The sequence below is a fragment of the Oncorhynchus mykiss genome, chromosome 1 (assembly GCF_057628025.1).
Source record: "Oncorhynchus mykiss isolate SJ-2025 chromosome 1, ASM5762802v1, whole genome shotgun sequence".
NCBI classification, from domain to species: Eukaryota; Metazoa; Chordata; class Actinopteri; order Salmoniformes; family Salmonidae; genus Oncorhynchus; species Oncorhynchus mykiss.
The window spans coordinates 64928409-64946233 of record NC_143022.1 but is presented as its reverse complement, the minus strand read 5'-3'; the positions used below and the strand labels follow the sequence as shown (position 1 = coordinate 64946233).

The 17825-nt window shown below is 40.5% G+C and overlaps 2 protein-coding genes across 3 annotated transcripts in view; both read left to right on the top strand.

Annotated features, from left to right (window-relative positions):
* Positions 1-1717, top strand: part of si:dkey-192p21.6 (heparan-alpha-glucosaminide N-acetyltransferase) — a 47686-nt gene extending 45969 nt beyond the window's left edge. For both annotated transcript variants that reach the window (XM_036981856.2, XM_090236666.1), the window contains one exon: positions 263-1717. In XM_036981856.2, the coding sequence (XP_036837751.2) occupies positions 263-444 (182 nt within the window). In that variant the 3' untranslated portion in view covers positions 445-1717. The remainder of the gene's footprint in view (positions 1-262) is intronic.
* Positions 1718-9000: 7283 nt separating this feature from the next.
* Positions 9001-17825, top strand: part of ret (ret proto-oncogene receptor tyrosine kinase) — a 32484-nt gene continuing 23659 nt past the window's right edge. The window contains exon 1 of the mRNA XM_036981852.2: positions 9001-9385. Coding sequence (XP_036837747.2) covers positions 9322-9385 — 64 coding nt within the window. The 5' untranslated portion in view covers positions 9001-9321. The remainder of the gene's footprint in view (positions 9386-17825) is intronic.

Below are 17825 nucleotides of genomic sequence, written 5' to 3'. Positions count from 1 at the left end.
AAGACATCAAGGAACAAAGCAATGTGTTACAATCCAGCGGGCAAAACTGGTCAAAACCGGTTGAAATGATGTCACCATAATGATGTAATTTCAAGCAGTTTGTGATGATGTCATTTCAACCTGTTTTTCGCGCTGGGAATGAATGACAACTTTCCTAATGGGAATAAGTTGCTGAAAGGCTCCCTGATTCATGCAAGCACTTTTGATAACCATGCCTTTGTTTTTGCATACCTTGACTTCCTGTCTCTGTGGTGGTCTGCAGGGATGAATTCCATCTTTGTGTACGTGGGTCACTCTCTCCTGGGGTCCTACTTCCCCTTCAGCTGGGAGATGCGCTTTGTGGACAGCCACTGGGAGAAGCTGTTCCAGAGCCTGTGGGCCACCTCTCTCTGGGTCCTCATCGCTTTCCTGCTATACAGGAAGAAGTTCTTTCTCAAAATCTAATAGCGCCACAATCCAACTCCTTTCATCCTTTCATTCATTTCGTTTGCTTTCATTCTGAGCCATTGTTGTGAAATTTATTGCAAATGCTTGACTTTATTGTTTTACTGTAAAGTGTGTTGTGATTTTAAATGCACTTTAAATACAGTTTGTTTTGATCTGATGTGAAAGTGTATGTGGATAATTCTGTTATCTATGTAATTAATTAAAATCTGTACAGTGGTCCTCAAAGATCCTCCACAGAGATCCTCAAAGAACCCATATAGCTCCACAAGGTGCCATTGCTCGTCAATGGTTCATATTTGCACCTTCGGTTAGTTGAGGGGTTCTTGGAGGAACATTTAATGGTTCAATGTAGCAAAGGGTTCCTGGAGGAACCCTGGAGTGGAGGCGTGGCTTAGTAGGGGCATGGCTTTAAGATAGATACTTTTCTGGCCACGTGTTAGAGTAATTGTCATTCCTCTTTATCTGTTCTGTTGTATTGTCGTCACGTCAGGGTTAAACACTGACAGTTGTGTAGCTTCAATGAAGCTAACAGAGGTGTATGAGTTCCTCAAGAGCCTATGCAAATCCCAAATTTGGAATAGTTAACACTTTGTTACTATATGTAATCAGCAGTGTTAATATTATATGCATAAATAGTCAAGGAAATGTTGCAGTGTACAAACTTAACATGATGAACAGGAATTACATTTACACTAACGGGTGGCCAAAAATAACTATCTGAAAGCCACACCTCCAATCTGATAGACTGGCACCTCTACAATATATTTTTAAAAAGGTTCAAAATCGAACCCCTCCCATCACAAAAAGCTTTCGTTTTGAACCTTTATACAGGGGTTCATTGAAGACCATTTTCAGAGGGGTTCCTCAATATATATATTTTTTTTAATCTATTCGTATTTCAAAAAACTTCTGGAAAGTTCTTGGTTGTGGAGTTATATCAGTTGGCCTTGCACGAGCAAGAAAACGCTTAGTTAAGAACTAGGCCTAGATTGTTCCAAGCACTCAGCTATACCTGTATTGTAATGGTCGGTTAGCTAAATAGAATTTGATTGATTGATTGACGTTGTCTTGTGGGATTGCCATGTTCCATATCTGCATTGCTGAGATACAAAAGGGATGTTAAGATTTAACTTAATTCCTGAGAGGACTGTTCTGAGTCAGCTCTGGGTAATTGCACTCTAAAAAAAATATTATTTCACAATGTACGGTTTTATAAATGAACATGAAAAAGTGCTAGAATGGTTTAATAAACATAATTTCATCATTTGCATGTTGAATAGCTGTTCATTTTCATTCTGTCTGGTAGCCCTTTCCTGCAGTCAAATGACCAAATCTCCCTCTAGTGGCCTCATAGGTGGAATGTTATAATTTTTTTACATAATTATAAATTATATTTCAGTCTTCTGTGATGAATATAAAGTGTTGCAAACTCGAAATGTAATACATTTCAACTCTATATCTGATATGGTACATATTTTTTTTAAAGCCCATAACCATATGTGTGAGGTGTGTACTTTTGTTTCAAAGTAGATTTGTTTAAGACTACCAAGAAACACTCTGCGACCCTGATTTAGCCCACTGCAGTAAATTAAATTGGTTGTAGTACTGAGTGTGTATGGTCTACAAAGATTCATTTCATCTTGTAATGAAGTAATGCAGTATTTTCCATCTGGGGGTAGTTGTGTAATCTTTTTAATAGCAGGTATGATTTGGTGTAACATGGCATGGTGGTTTTGGTAATTGGTTGTTGGTTGTTAGTTCATATCACAGGAGGAGCATCTTGCCTTCTTAAGCAAAGCACAAGACTGTAATTGCCTCGCAAAACACACTGCCTAGTGTGTAGTTGTAGAAATGCTTAACATTTCAACATAAGAAAGGAGAATCAATATGCATTCCCCACACAATAATGAATGAATAAATACATTAATTAGTGAGTCGGTGAATTAATGGATGGATGGATGGATGGAAATCACAACAATATAAAAGTTCAGTATTTCAAAGTCGATTTGTAAAAATGTCACAATCTCCAAAGGTACATGCCTTTCTATGAATCTAACCTGATGCCATGCTCACTGTAGGTTGACGTTTATTGTCATGAATCTTGCTCTAGAGACAGAACTTAGCGATTTCCGCTGTCATAAATTCCATGAAAACAAAAATGAGCATTTTGGTCTTCATTTAAGGTTAGGGATTAGGGTTTGCAGTGTGGCTTGACGATTGACTTTTGATTTATGACTTTGTGGCTGTGCCAGCAAGGGACTACCCTGCAGAGCTGCCTCCAGGGCAAGATTCATGAAAATAGATGTCAACCTGCATACTAACTCTCCAGAAAGTAAAATCTCTGATAATGTTGTGGTTCAACATGCCATGAGATTGCTGATGCATTTTCTTCTCACAATATGAATTCACATTGACCATGCAGTACCAGTCAAAAGTTTGGAAACAACTACTCATTTCACGTTTTTTCTTTATTTGTACTATTTTCTACATTGCAGAATAATAGACAAAACATCAAAACTATGAATTTACACATATGGAATCATGTAGAAACCAAAAAAGTGTTAAACAAATCAAAATATATGTTATATTTGAGATTCTTCAAAGTAGCCACCCTTTTGCCTTGAAGACAGCTTTGCACACTATTGTTATTCTCTCAACCAGCTTCACGAGGTAGTCACCTGGAATGTGTTTCAATTAACAGGAATGCCTTGTTAAGAGTTCATTTGTGGAATTTCTTTCCTTCTCAATGCATTTGAGCAAAATAGTTGTGTTGTGACAAGGGGGGGTGTATAGAAGATAGCCCTATTTGGTAAAAGTACAGCTCAAATAAGCAAAGAGAAATGACAGTCCATCATTACTTTATACCATGAAGGTCAGTCAATCCGGAACTTTTCAAAACTTTGAAAGTTTCTTTAAGTACAGCCGCAAAAACCGCCTCTCATGAGGACTGCCACAGAGTTACCTGTGCTGCAGAGGATAAGTTCATTAGAGTTAACTGCAACTCAGATTGCAGCCCAAATAAATGCTTCATAGATTTCAAGTAACAGACACATCTCAACATCAACTGTTCAGAGGAGACTGTGTGAATCAGGCCTTCATTTTTTTATTATTATTTAACTTTTATTTAACTAGGCAAATCAGTTAAGAACAAATTCTTATTTACAATGACGGCCTACCCCGGCCAACAGTGCGCTGCCCTTTGGAACTCCCAATCACAGCTGGATGTGATTTAGCCTGGATTCAAACCAGGGACTGCAGTGGCACCTCTTGCACTGAGATGCGGTGCCTTAGACCGCTGCACCACTTGGTAACCAAACGGTTGAATTGCTGCAAAGAAACCACTGCTAAAGGACACCAATAAGAAGAAGACACGGTGGTGTGGGTGAACAGATGGTCTCGGCATGTGTGGTTCCCACCGTGAAGCGTGGAGATGAGTTGGACTGCAGAGTGAAGGAAAAGCAGACAACAAGTGCTCAGCATATGTGGGAACTCCTACAAGACTGTTGGAAAAGCATTCCAGGTGAAGCTGGTTGAGAGAATGCCAAGAGTGTGCAAAGCTGTCATCAAGGCAAAAGGTGGCTACTTTGAAGAATCTCAAATATAAAATATATATTGATGTAACACTTTTTTTGGTTACTACATAATTCCATGTGTTATTTCATAGTTTTGATGGCTTCACTTTTATTCTACAATGTAGAAAATATTAAAAAATAACGAATGAATGATTAGGTGTGTCCAAACTTTTGACTGGTACTGTGTATCTCAGGATACTTATAGTCTGATGAATGATAACTTTAGCAATACGTTCTATGTGAAATTAGCTATGTTCACATTTTTTATTAGGGAAAGGGGGATACCTAGACATTTACACAATATCATGCATTCAACTGAAATGTGTCAACCTCATTTAACGCAATTCCTGTGAATCAGAGAGGTGCAGAGGGCTGCCTTAATCGACATCCATGGGCGCCCCGGGAACAGTGGGTTAACTGCCTTGCTCAGGGGGAGAACAATATATTTTTACATTGTCAGCTCAGGGATTCGATCCAGCAACCTTTTGGTTACTGGCCCTAAACTCCTACCCGCCAGGCTACCATTAGACCTACATAATCTTTCTCACATAGTCCCCTGATACAGTAATATTACTTTTTCTAATAATTGTAGTTCTAAAGTCATGTTAATGTTTCATAAATTAGTTATTAGCCATTCATATAATGTGTAGTCAATTAATATAAACTGAATGTACAAAACATTAAGAACCCCTTCCTAATATTGAGTTGCACCCCCCTCCCCCTTTTGCCCCCAGAAAAGCCTCAATTTGCCGGAGCATGGACTCTTCAAGGTGTCGAAAGCGTTCCACAGGGATGCTGGCCCATGTCGAATCCAATGATTCCCACAGTTGTGTCAAGTTGGCTGGATGTCCTTTGGATGGTGTACCATTCTTGATATGCACGGGAAACTGATAAGAGTGAAAACCCGAGAAGCATTGCAGTTCTTGACACAAACCGGTGTGCCTGGTACATACTACCAATCTTCCGTCTTGCCTCTGAATGGCACACATACTCAATTGTCCCAAAGCTTAAAAATCCTTCTTTAACCTTTCTCCTCCCCTTTCATCTACACTGATTGAAGTGGATTTAACAAGTGACATCAGGAAGGGATCATAGCCTTCACATGGATTCACCTGGTTAGTCTATGTCATGGAAAGAATGCTTTGTACACTCAGTGTAATACCAGGCTATTGAGGCTGGTCTGATATACAGTGGGGCAAACAAGTATTTAGTCAGCCACCAATTGTGCAAGTTCTCCCACTTAAAAAAGATGAGAGGGGCCTGTAATTTTCATCATAGGTACACTTCAACTATGACAGACAAAATGAGAGAAAAAAATCCAGAAAATCACATTGTAGGATTTTTAATGAATTTATTTGCAAATTATGGTGGAAAATAAGTATTTGGTCACCTACAAACAAGCAAGATTTCTGGCTCTCACAGATCTGTAACTTCTTCTTTAAGAGGCTCCTCTGTCCTCCACTCGTTACCTGTATTAATGGCACCTGTTTGAACTTGTTATCAGTATAAAAGACACCTGTCCACAACCTCAAACAGTCACACTCCAAACTCCACTATGGCCAAGACCAAAGAGCTGTCAAAGGACACCAGAAACAAAATTGTAGATCTGCACCAGGCTTGGAAGACTGAATCTGCAATAGGTAAGCAGCTTGGTTTGAAGAAATCAACTGTGGGAGCAATTATTAGGAAATGGAAGACATACAAGACCACTGATAATCTCCCTAGATCTGGGGCTCCACGCAAGATCTCACCCCGTGGGGTCAAAATGATCACAAGAACGGTGAGCAAAAATCCCAGAACCACACGGGGAGACCTAGTGAATGACCTGCAGAGAGCTGGGACCAAAGTAACAAAGCCTACCATCAGTAACACACTACGCCGCCAGGGACTCAAATCCTGCAGTGCCAGACGTGTCCCCCTGCTTAAGCCAGTACATGTCCAGGCCTGTCTGAAGTTTGCTAGAGAGCATTTGGATGATCCCAAAATCCCATGATTTTGAGTGAAAACCTCCTTCCATCAGCAAGGGTATTGAAGATGAAACGTGGCTGGGTCTTTCAGCATGACAATGATCCCAAACACACCGCCCGGGCAACGAAGGAGTGGCTTCGTAAGAAGCATTTCAAGGTCCTGGAGTGGCCTAGCCAGTCTCCAGATCTCAACCCCATAGAAAATCTTTGGAGGGAGTTGAAAGTCTGTGTTGCCCAGCAACAGCCCCAAAACATCACTGATCTAGAGGAGATCTGCATGGAGGAATGGGCCAAAATACCAGCAACAGTGTGTGAAAACCTTGTGAAGACTTACAGAAAACGTTTGACCTCTGTCATTGCCAACAAAGGGTATATAACAAAGTATTGAGATAAACTTTTGTTGTTGACAAAATACTTATTTTCCACCATAATTTGCAAATAAATTCATTAAAAATCCTACAATGTGATATTCTGGATTTTCTTTTCTCATTTTGTCTGTCAAGTGTACCTATGATGAAAATTACAGGCATCTCTCATCTTTTTAAGTGGGAGAACTTGCACAATTGGTGGCAGACTAAATACTTTTTTTGCCCCACTGTATGCTGTTAGCTTGTATATGGTCCCTATTCTAAGGTATAACCTGGCTCTCCACAATATGAATTTTCAACATTATACTGAACCCCAGGGCATTGCTGGACGCATGCACTGTCAAGGGGACCACATGTTAGTGTCTCCTTCCATTTGAAATCACTTGCACAACCACAATTATCTGGGACCACATCGCATAATGTGTCTAACAATACACAAATTATGTGATTTAAATGACTGTGATATTGAACATGTTGCAGTGCCTTTTTGAAAAACACTTCTGCTAGTGTGTGTGTGTGCGTGCGTGCGTGCGTGCGTGCAGGTGGGAAGACAGGCATGCAGGCATGTGTGTTTCTCTCTCTGTGTATTTGCCTCTGTGTATTTCTCTCTCTCTGGTGTTTGGCTGCACATGCGTATAGCCCCACAGTGGAGGTGTCATAATACCCATAAAACCTAGCGGTCAAACAGGGAAATGGTTCCAATCGTTATTCCACCATAAATGTTCCCCATTGTGAATTTTTAGAAACACTTAAAATAAGGGCTGTGTTTTTTGTAGGTGTGACGTTTTGATAACCGTATAAATCTCTCTCGGACAAGGTGACTTTTATCAATATAATTCGTCTCTATTTACTCTCAGATTCTAAAATGCTAATAAGCTTCAAAGTAGACATCACGCAAGACTACAAATCCCTGCAAGCGCCTGCAAGTCATCTCTAGCTGACACTTTTGCCAACAGGTATTGTGTCAATTTAAAACTTGCACAAAGACAGTTCACAGAATTGTCCATTTAAAGAAACGTTGCCAATTTATTTGTTACTGAATTGACTTAACATTAGATGCTTAATCCAGAGATTCTTACCTTCGCCTCGATTTAGCAGTCTCGTCCATCACGGCATTTGTATTTCTTTATGATGGCCACATTAGCAGCTAATTAGCACTTGTTTTTGGGGGGTGAAATACAGGCAAATATATTGATAAAAGTCCCCTAGTCCTAGAGAGATTCACACAGATATAAAAACGTCACGCCAGGGTAAGCCTACACAAAACACAGCCCTTATTTGAAGTGTTTCTAAAATCCCCTATTGGGAAATGAATGGTGGAAAAAACAATTGGAAGCATTTCCTTGTTTGACCGCTAGGTTTTATGATTGAAGTGATTGTTGTGTGATTGGCTGGTAGGCTGCCCTGGGGGCAGAGTAATCCATCACTCCACAGAAACCAAGACAATCAGCCAGCCTGAGAGTAATCCCAGACGAGACACAAAGTCTTCAACATCAGAAAACACTCCCCAGACTGAGGGTAACAAGGGCCCGCTCTCATTATAAGCCTTGGCCAGGGTTGGAGCTACACGGAGCACAGCTTAAACAGAGCGCAGCTCCCACTCACAGGCTTGGACACTTGTTAACAGTAGCCAGCCAATTGTCCGTTTAACTCTGTATATTAGCCTACTTCATGTTAGGGGTTCGATTCCCACTGGGGACCAGTACAACAAAAGTAGGACAATGTATGCACTCACTTTTGTCATTTGTTCCGGTTAAGAGCATCTGCTAACTGACTGTAATGTAAATAAAGATCCTCATCATCAAATGAGGCAGCCATGATGACCTGTCACCTGTTCACAAGTTATACATGGCATAACATACCTCATATGAAATATCCTTGAAACAATGCGAGTCTTCTGTATCAGAGCCCCCAGTGGAATGGATACATCAGTGGAGGACTAGGTGCCCTGGTACGGCATCTAGCTTAACCTTGCCACCCACGCATTGGCAGAAGTTCAGTAAGTGTGCACACTCACAGAGCTGACTTGTTATCAATCTATCATACCACTGACAAACAGATGGTTTGAGATGTTTGCAGTCTGAGTTTCAAGGTCTTTTAGGGGCCTGTGATCAGCTCGGTTATCAAATTAAAATCAAAATGTATTTGTCACATGCGTCGACTACAACAGGTGTAGTAGACCTTACAGTGAAATGCTTACTTAAAAGCCCTTAACCAACAATGCAGTTTTAAGAATAATACGCCTAAATAAAAAAATAGATAAGTAAAATATATATATATATATACAAAAAAATACAATATTAAGAGCAGCAGTAAAATAACAAAAGCGAGGCTATATACAGGGGGTACCGGTACAGAGTCAATGTGCGGGGGCACCGGTTAGTCTTGGCCATAGACCTATCAAGACCTGTATTCTACCATTAAAGTAAGGTCTAATAATGTCCAATAATCCTAGACATATGACATAAGCATATTTGGAAAATTAACTTCACAAATAGGAGGCATGAGGTGAGAAGTAAAAAGCACAGCACTTTTGAGATGTTTTTCATTAGCACTAATAGGAAAATGAGTGTGGGGGGGGGGGGGGGGGGGGGTGTTAATGATTTGACATTCTGTGATATATATATATATATATTTGTTTTGTGTGGGGAGATGCTATCGCGTACAGTGTGCTGCTCCAGCTGGACTGAAAAAATACATCGCTGAATATTAGCTTGATTTAAACCTCCCCCTGCACTGCTCGCTACAGACGGTCAAGCAGCAAAAGCTGCAGAGACCAGCCCAATGGGACATGCACTCCGTCAATGTACTTCATTGTTTGCCCGGAGGAGCTGTGTGCGGGAAAACTAGTACAGTACTCTTGCTTACGTTTTTATCCATAGGTTCTCTACCGTTATTTTATACCAGTGGTCTCTACGCGTGATTTTTGATTATTCATCCTGCAACTTTCACTTATGATTGGCGATTATGGGGCAAACGTGTGGTTTCTCTCTGGGAAACATCGTTTTGGTCCTCCTGCTGTTGTGTGAAGGTAAGGGTCAGCCTCAATTAGCCTCTATCGCATCTCATGGTTTTCTGGGAATGGAGTTTAAATCTATCTAAATACGCGTGCGTTTATCTGAATGAACAACATAGCCTAGTTTGCATGTAGCAAGCATGTAGTTTACCTTTGTTATTATTCAAATTCGTTTCACCTTACAGAATAGGTGGATTTGACTTAATTTCAGATGAAATCAGATGGAAATATACGTAGTCAAACGAAACGTTATTGTCGCTGTGTGATTTATGAAGGGCCGTGCATAAACGTGCGTAAAGCTTGTTCGTGGCTGAACGTTTTAACTTAGCTTAGTTATAGTGACTCAAACAAGCATGTCCATTTAGCTTAGTTATAGTGACTTAAACAAGCATGTCCTAGTTGGAGTGTAGCCAATCATTGTTTGTCCTCTCGTCAGCATCAATTCTCAGGGCATCTTGTTCATAATTCATAGTCAAGATGATATACAGAGATTGATGTGACTAATGTCAATTCGAATAAATGTTCACGAAATGTCAAATCTCAATTCCAAATATCTTGCTTCTTATGCAAGCAAATACAGTACGTTCGTTCCTAACACATTACTAAGACGTGAAGTCCCATGACTTAACATTCACGGCAAATTCAATGGCATATGTATAGTCTAAAATGGACTAAAACGCGTATGCCATTTGATTCGTTTGGGGATTTGAATGGGATTCAGAGAGTATTTATAACAGTAACATGTTATAAGACAACAGGCATGCTGCTGGCATATAGTATAAATACATTGTCCTTTCCGTTCGTGATATGCATGGCATGGCACATGGCCTCCGTGAGTAAAATGCATACAGCTATATACCATAATATTATAATCCCATTCACAATCCCACTGCCCAACTGTACTAACACTCTACCCCCAACCAGACTATATTTATAGTCTAACTCATGGCTCAAGTGTTTGTAAATCGCAGTGTGTGGCCAGAGCTCTGAAGCAGAAAGGTTGTTTAACTATAGACCATTGTGTATAAGTATTGATAGAAAAACTAATATATTTATCAAAATTTAGAGCACATAAACTGTTCATATAAAAGTCAGTTTAGCATTTTTTCTTTTTAAGTGTAATTATAGTAAGGCTACTTTGAATTGAGGGAGTGAAAAAAAAACATCAGCCAATATAGCTAGACCTATTTCATTCACTTTTGAGAGTATGGGAATTAATGTGTTACGTAATCACCCATGGGAGAGTTTGTAAAAAATTATGAATTAAGTACTTCAGTTGTCATAGTTGTGTAAATGTTCTTTGGTTATTTTTCACAGTGGCAGCAGTTGGCATTTAGTAATGCTCTACAGAATGTACCACTTTGCCTTTATATTGTCTTCAGTCCGCAGGGGATATCTGTAAACTAAACTCGCAATAAATCACACCCAAATGATTTTGAGGAGCTGGAACAACGATAAGTGGCCTATATGGCCTATTACAGTGTCGTAAAAATGTGCAGATTGAAACAGAAATGGCCCTATACACTACCCTGTTTTGAACCAATGTCCCCGCGTTTCTTAGGCCTATGAAATGATGTGTTGTTTATCAAATTGAGTAGGCCTAAACTAGATTTCGAGAGTCAATAGTACGTTATTTTGAAGGCCCCAGTCCTAATTGCATAGGTGTTGAATACAGCATCCGGCAGGCTAGACGTGAGCATTGGATGGATTCTACACCTGCTCGTTGGTCGGAACAAAAGCCACGCGCCCGGTGACGGTCTGAGGGCAGGTGTGCGGCAGGTGCACCAGTCTCTGGGCAAACACTGCATGTTTGTTTTCTGATGAGAAAGTACAGGCAGTTAAACAACTGAACCAACCCACCGTTCTAATAGCAAATGCGTCCTATAACGCATAACTAAAGACAGGGCAGTAAATTACTTTTTTTTTTTCATGATAGTAGGTCAATGATGGATTGGCCACTGATGGTGACAACAATACGGTTAGATGAGGGTCATCCATAAGAGGACATGACTGTTACTTGGAAAACAGTGGAGAGATGGAACTACAACATGTGTTTTGATGGGAAAACAATGTCTTTTGATTGAGTTTGACCGTAATTATTTGTCACGTAATCATTCATAATTTAGTGAAGTGGGCCTACTAATGATATCCAACCTGTAAGTTAGATGGAATTTCATACAGGTAAAAAGTGATTTGCCAAATGCAGACACTAACTATTTCAGATGATATTAAAACAAAGCAAACTTCAACCACATTAAAGCCACAGCAATTACAATAGCTTTTTATTGAACATTAATCTATTTATATGATTTATCTATACAGGAATTCTGCTTTAAATCATGAGCCTTTGTAGAGATGGATATTTGAACAGTTAACAGTCATGTTCTAATTATTGTAATGATACCTTGGACAATATGGCCACCCCAAGTTATCAATAACTGGTATACTGAACAAAAACATAAATGCAATAGGCAACTATTTAAATTATTTTACTGAGTTACAGTTCATATAAGGTTCTCAGTCAATTAAAGTATATTCATTAGGCCCTAATCTATGGATTTCACATGACTGGGAAGGGACGCAGCCATGGGTGGGATGGGAGGGCATAGGCCCAACCACTTCGGAATGAGTTTTTCCCCTCAAAAGGGCTTCATTAAAGACAGAAATACTCCTCAGTTTCATCAGCTGTCCGTGTGGGTGGTCTCTGAAGATCCCGCAGGTGAAGAAGATGGATGTGGAGGTCCTGGGCTGGTGTGGTTACACGGTTGTGAGGTCGGTAGGACATACTGCCAAATTCTCTAAAATGACGTTGGAGGCGGATTATGGTAGATAAATAAACATTGAATTCTTTGGCAACAGCATGCCAATTGTACGCTCCCTCAAAACTTAGGGAAATTGTGTCGTGTGACAGAACTGCACATTTTAGAGTGGGCTTTTATTTTCCCCAGCACAAAGTGCACCTGTGTAATGATCATGCTGTTTATTCAGCTCATTAGCCACACCTGTCAGGTGAATGGATTATCTTGGCAAAGGAGAAATGTTCATTAACAGGGATGTAAACAAATTTGTGCACGGAATTTGAGAGAAATATGCTTTTTGTATGTATGGAAAAATTCTGGGATCTTTTATTTCAGCTCATTAAACATGGGACCAACACTTTACATGCTGCGTTTATATTTTTGTTCAGTATACATGGTTCCATGCTGGGGTAATCAAACAAAGGAAATTGGCGTTCAATGCTCCTGTAATGGCCATCAGTGTTTTGAAATGGTGGCTGGTTGGAGAGTTTGTGCACGTACATGTACAGGAGGTGTACAGATCGAGAAGCGCATGCAAAATGTCTGCTGGAAATCAGTATTATTTTAGCATAACGTGAAGGCTAAAATTGTATTTCTATTCAAACACTCCAAAATCTGATATCTGTGTATATTTCCATACACGTCATGAAAGCGGTGACTACACAGGTGGCCTAAAGATCAACACTTTTTTTGATTTATCACGTAGTCCAGCTCTGTCACATTTGTGGTCATGTAATATATGATTCAGATCGACTGACTTAAATGTTTGCTAGGATCACTGTGTTCTCTCTCGTGTACACTTAGCTACCTGTGTACACTTAGCTACCTGTCTACACTTAGCCTATTAATGTGTTTAAAAAATAAAAACATTTATTTTCCTTTATTATTTTCCCCTAACCCTACCATCCCTCACCTATTTAGAGTACATCAATGGACAATAACACTTAGGCTTCTACTTCCAGCTTATACAGACTATATATATTTTACGGACACAGTATATTTTACATTAGTTATCTTTTGTTTGCTTTTAGTCCCATCCGTCAGCTCCCCTCAACCCCTCCCATCTATCTCTGAAGAGCTATTAATGTGTTATTGTCCTCAGTGAAAAATGTACCGTATTTCCTGAGCAAACCGCTCCTATACTTTGGGAAATATTATATATCCAGAATCTTTGCGTATTAAATATATATAATTATAAGTGTTTCAAAAGTTCAGGTTACTAAGATGAGCAAAATGTTAGGACGTTAGGCCCTCATCTTTCATGAAAAACAATAAATGTAAAGTCATCTGGAGAATTTCCCCAATCCTTTCCATAATTTGACAACAATTGTCTGGTGGAAACAAATGTGTGAAATCACCATCAGGGAGCTGAGGGTAGCCTACTGTTATGACCAAAGGGTTGCACGGTCAATGTTCGAGGTTCAGGTGAGTTGACCCTTTTCAGGGGAAAAGGTTACCACTGACAGAACATCAATCAGTCACCTGTAGGAAGTAGGAACATGGTGCATCCCATAAGTAAAGAGACATGGATGTTTTAGGTATAAAAACATTGATCTGTAGATCTGCTGTTTTGACCTTATTACCCCTATTTGTAGCCCTGGGAGGACCTCTAACCCTTGAAACGCTATCCCAAGTGGTAATCCCTAGTGATTGGCTCCCTACACCTCCCACAGGAAGTTCTGTTTAGCGGACAGTTCACCTGGTTCTCCTCCTTGCATTAGCACAATCATTTTCATCAGCATCCATTGCTTTTGAGAAGGACCAGACCAATACATCTAATTTGATACATGACACTATTTGATTTAGGCCTTTATTACATTATATGATTTAGTTAAGCTTGTGTCTTGGGTTGCTTATGGATGCATTCTAAATCTTCTACATTTTCTGCTCTTGCTGTCAGTGCGTTTTCTTTTAGTATAATTGGAAGAAAATAAAAAACATGGTGCAAAAACGTATTTGTTAGAGTGCTACCCCATTTCTTTCCTTTTATTCCAGTCATAGTTTGGTTTATGGGATTTTTTCTGTGGTGAAAATGTACGCTATAGAACGTGCACTATAGGAGCGAAACCAAGCCAAAATGTTGAATGTCAGTTCCCCACATCAACAAATGTTACTTCAATGTTACTTGCAATGTTTTGGAGATAAAAGCTCAGCTCTGCTCTACTCTTGGGTCAATGAGGACCTTTTCCCATAGGCAGTAGTTTGCATGTGTAGGAGTTGATACACTGTCCTCAGAGTATCAGCATATTGTGGTAACACACAATGTATTACCTACATTTGATGTTCTATCGACATGTTTTGCTTAGCTATAGGAATTGTTTTGAAACATACATTCTTTTTTATATGGACTCCAGTTTTACCAGTGTATTTAGATATTTTACTGTATTCATATTATGTACGTGTACTGTTATAGGTAATCCTAGTCACAAAATCATATACTCAAAAACACCAGAATAATATAAATGTGCTTCTCTCTCAAAGACCGAGGTACTCATTGTATTGTACTTAATTGGTTTACTGCCATGCACAGCATGAGAGACCAAGCCCAATGTCTACTGCATGGATGCTACAACAACCTTTCCCTGCACTGGCACTGTCCCTGATCCTTCAGTCAGTCAAGGGTCACATTTCCAACCCATTGCACGGGCACATTCCAATTTGCTTTGGTGGAAGGACAAGGAGACATTGATTGAAATTGTGTCCCCGGGGCATTTAGCGCTCTTTTTTTTTCTTCTCTCACATGGGTCTTGACAAATAATTTTCCAGTGGTCGGTGATGCATGCTGTGTTTGACCGATCATTTACAACAACGAAGAATAGCACGAATGAGCTGAGCTCTTTTTAAGCCTCTTTCTCGCTTTCTCTTTGACAAGGCAGGGTAGCGATAGATGTAGAAATGGCTCAGCGTTGGGATTGCTTTGGCAGTGGCATTTTGAACCTTTCGACTAACAAGGTGTTCTATTTGTTGGATGAATTCAGGGACCCTCTCTTTATGTATAGGGCCATTATGATCACGCAGATTACATGGACAGCATGCCAATTTGATTGAACATGCAAGGCAACATGCAAGGCAAATAGAACACACCCCTTACTATAACACATCAGCAAGTCTTTTATAGCCTAGTTGTCAAAATCGGTGACCAGGAAGTGCTGTTGCTGTGACCAAGCGAGCATGAAACCTGAGAAGTGGTAAATTAAGAGAAAATGCCAAGCGGAGGCAGAGCAGTTATTGCCTATGGTGTCGAACACAGACAGTGCCTATACGTTGGCTACAATACAGATAATCTATCACTGAAATGTATTTATAAAGCCCTATTTTACATCAGCTGTCATGCAGTAACCCGGTCGAGACCGCAAAGAGCAAGCAGAAGCAGAGGCAAATTGGCTAGGAAAAACTCCAGAGGGAAGAAACCTACAGGTTACTTTAACAGATAAGAACACGTCTAATAATAACAGTATAATAACGTAACAGTATTTGTTTGGAACTGGCCTTTCATGTAAGTGGCCTGATGTTGAGGAAGACATGAAAATAGATCTGCTGCTGCATGACCTGTCCTCTGTTCACTTCCTAATGTCCCAGTCACTCCCAGAGGAATTCTTCAACTGAATTTGTAGTCGCAGCTAGGTTAGCTAACCCCTAAGGAGATGTTATATTAGATTTATTGTTGACTGATTAACATGGGACATTGCATTCGGTTCTTGTCATCTCTGAGGCTAATTGGATTACGTTATGAGGGGAATTGATTACTGTGTTACTACATTAGTCTACCTGAGGTTCTTCTATGTGCGTCAAGCAAATAAATTGTTACAAAGAAAAACATCCCCTTACTCTGACTAACAAAATGTTGAATTCAATTGCAACGCTATCACATAAAGAGGCCACAGAAAGCAGTTCCACAACACAAAAGCATGACGAATGTTCATTAATTAAATTAGCCCTGTGGACACAACACATTGGGTCTCAATCCACTATGCAGTAACTCAAATGCCAAACATTGATGGAACCAAAAACATCAGTTTGAGGTTGGCCTATCCTTATCACTAGTATGTTGCTAGATAGCGAGATGAAGCTTGTTAGTGCTTTTTGATGAATGATCCAAGCTCATCACTAAGCTAAGGACCCTGTAACTGAACTCCTCCCTCTGCAACTGGATCCTGGACTTCCTGACGGGCCGCCCCCCAGGTGGTGAGGGTAGGCAACAACACATCCGCCACACTGACCCTCAACACCCTCAGGGTTGCATGCTTAGTCCCCTCCTCTACCCCCTGTTCATCCACGACTGCGTGGCAGCACATGACTCCAACACCATCATTAAGTTTGCAGACGAAACTACAGTGGTAGGCCTGATCACCAACGAAGATGAGACGGTCTATAGGGAGGAGGTCAGAGACCTGGCAGTGTGGTGCCAGGACAACAACAAGACAAAGGAGATGATCCTCCAGGACACCTACACCACCCGATGTCACAGGAAGGCCAAAAAGATCATCAAGGACAACAACCACCCGAGCCACTGCCTGTTCACCCCCGCTACCATACAGAATGCGAGGTCAGTACAGGTGCATCAAAGCTGGGACCGAGAGACTGAAAAACAGCTTCTATCTCAAGGCCATCAGACTGATAAATAACCATCACTAGCACATTAGACTCTGCTTCCCTATATACATCGACTTGAAATCACTGGTCACTTTAATAATGGAACACTAGTCACTTTAATAGTGTTTACATATTTTGCATATGTATATACTGTCTTCTATCCTATTCTACTGTATCTTAGTCTATGCCCCTCTGACATTGCTCGTCCAAATATTGATATATTCTTAATTCCATTCCTTTACTTTAAATTGTGCGTATTGTTAGATATGACTTGTTAGATATTATTGCACTGTTGGAGCTATAAACACAAGCATTTCCCTACACCCGCAATAACATCTGCTAAACAAGTGTATGTGACAAATACAATTTGATTGGATTTGATTGTGGACTACAGGAAACGGAGGTCCGAGCACGCCCCAATTCTCATCGACAGGGTTGTAGTGGAACAGGTTAAGAGTTTCAAGTTCCTCGGTGTCCAAGGACCTGTCATGATCCAAACACACCAACACAGACGTGAAGAGGGCACGCCAATGCCTCTTCCCCCTTAGGAAGCTGAAAAGATTTCGAATGGACCCTCAGATCCTCAAAAAGTTCTACAGCTGCAGCATTGCGAGCATCTTGACTGGCTGCATCACCGCTTGGTATGGCAACTGCTTGGCATCCGATCGCAAGGCGCTACAGAGGGTAGTGCGTACAGCCCCAGTACATCACCGGGGTCAAGCTCCCTGCCATCCAGGACCTGTATACCAGGTGGTGTTAGAATGTGCTAAAATGTTTTAAAGACTTCAGCCACCCAAGTCATAGACTGTTCTCGCTGCAACAGTACGGCAAGTCTGGAACCAAAAGGCTCCTGAACAGCTTCTACCCCCCAAGCTACTGAACAGTTAATCAAATGGCTACCGGATAATTTGAATTGACCCCACTTTTTTTCCTTTTTTTTTTGCACTGATTCTCTCGCGCTGACTCTATGCACACTCACTGACTGGACTCTACCCGCACACTCACACATACACACGCACTACATCTGCTCACACACAAAACACACACCAACATGCTTATTGATG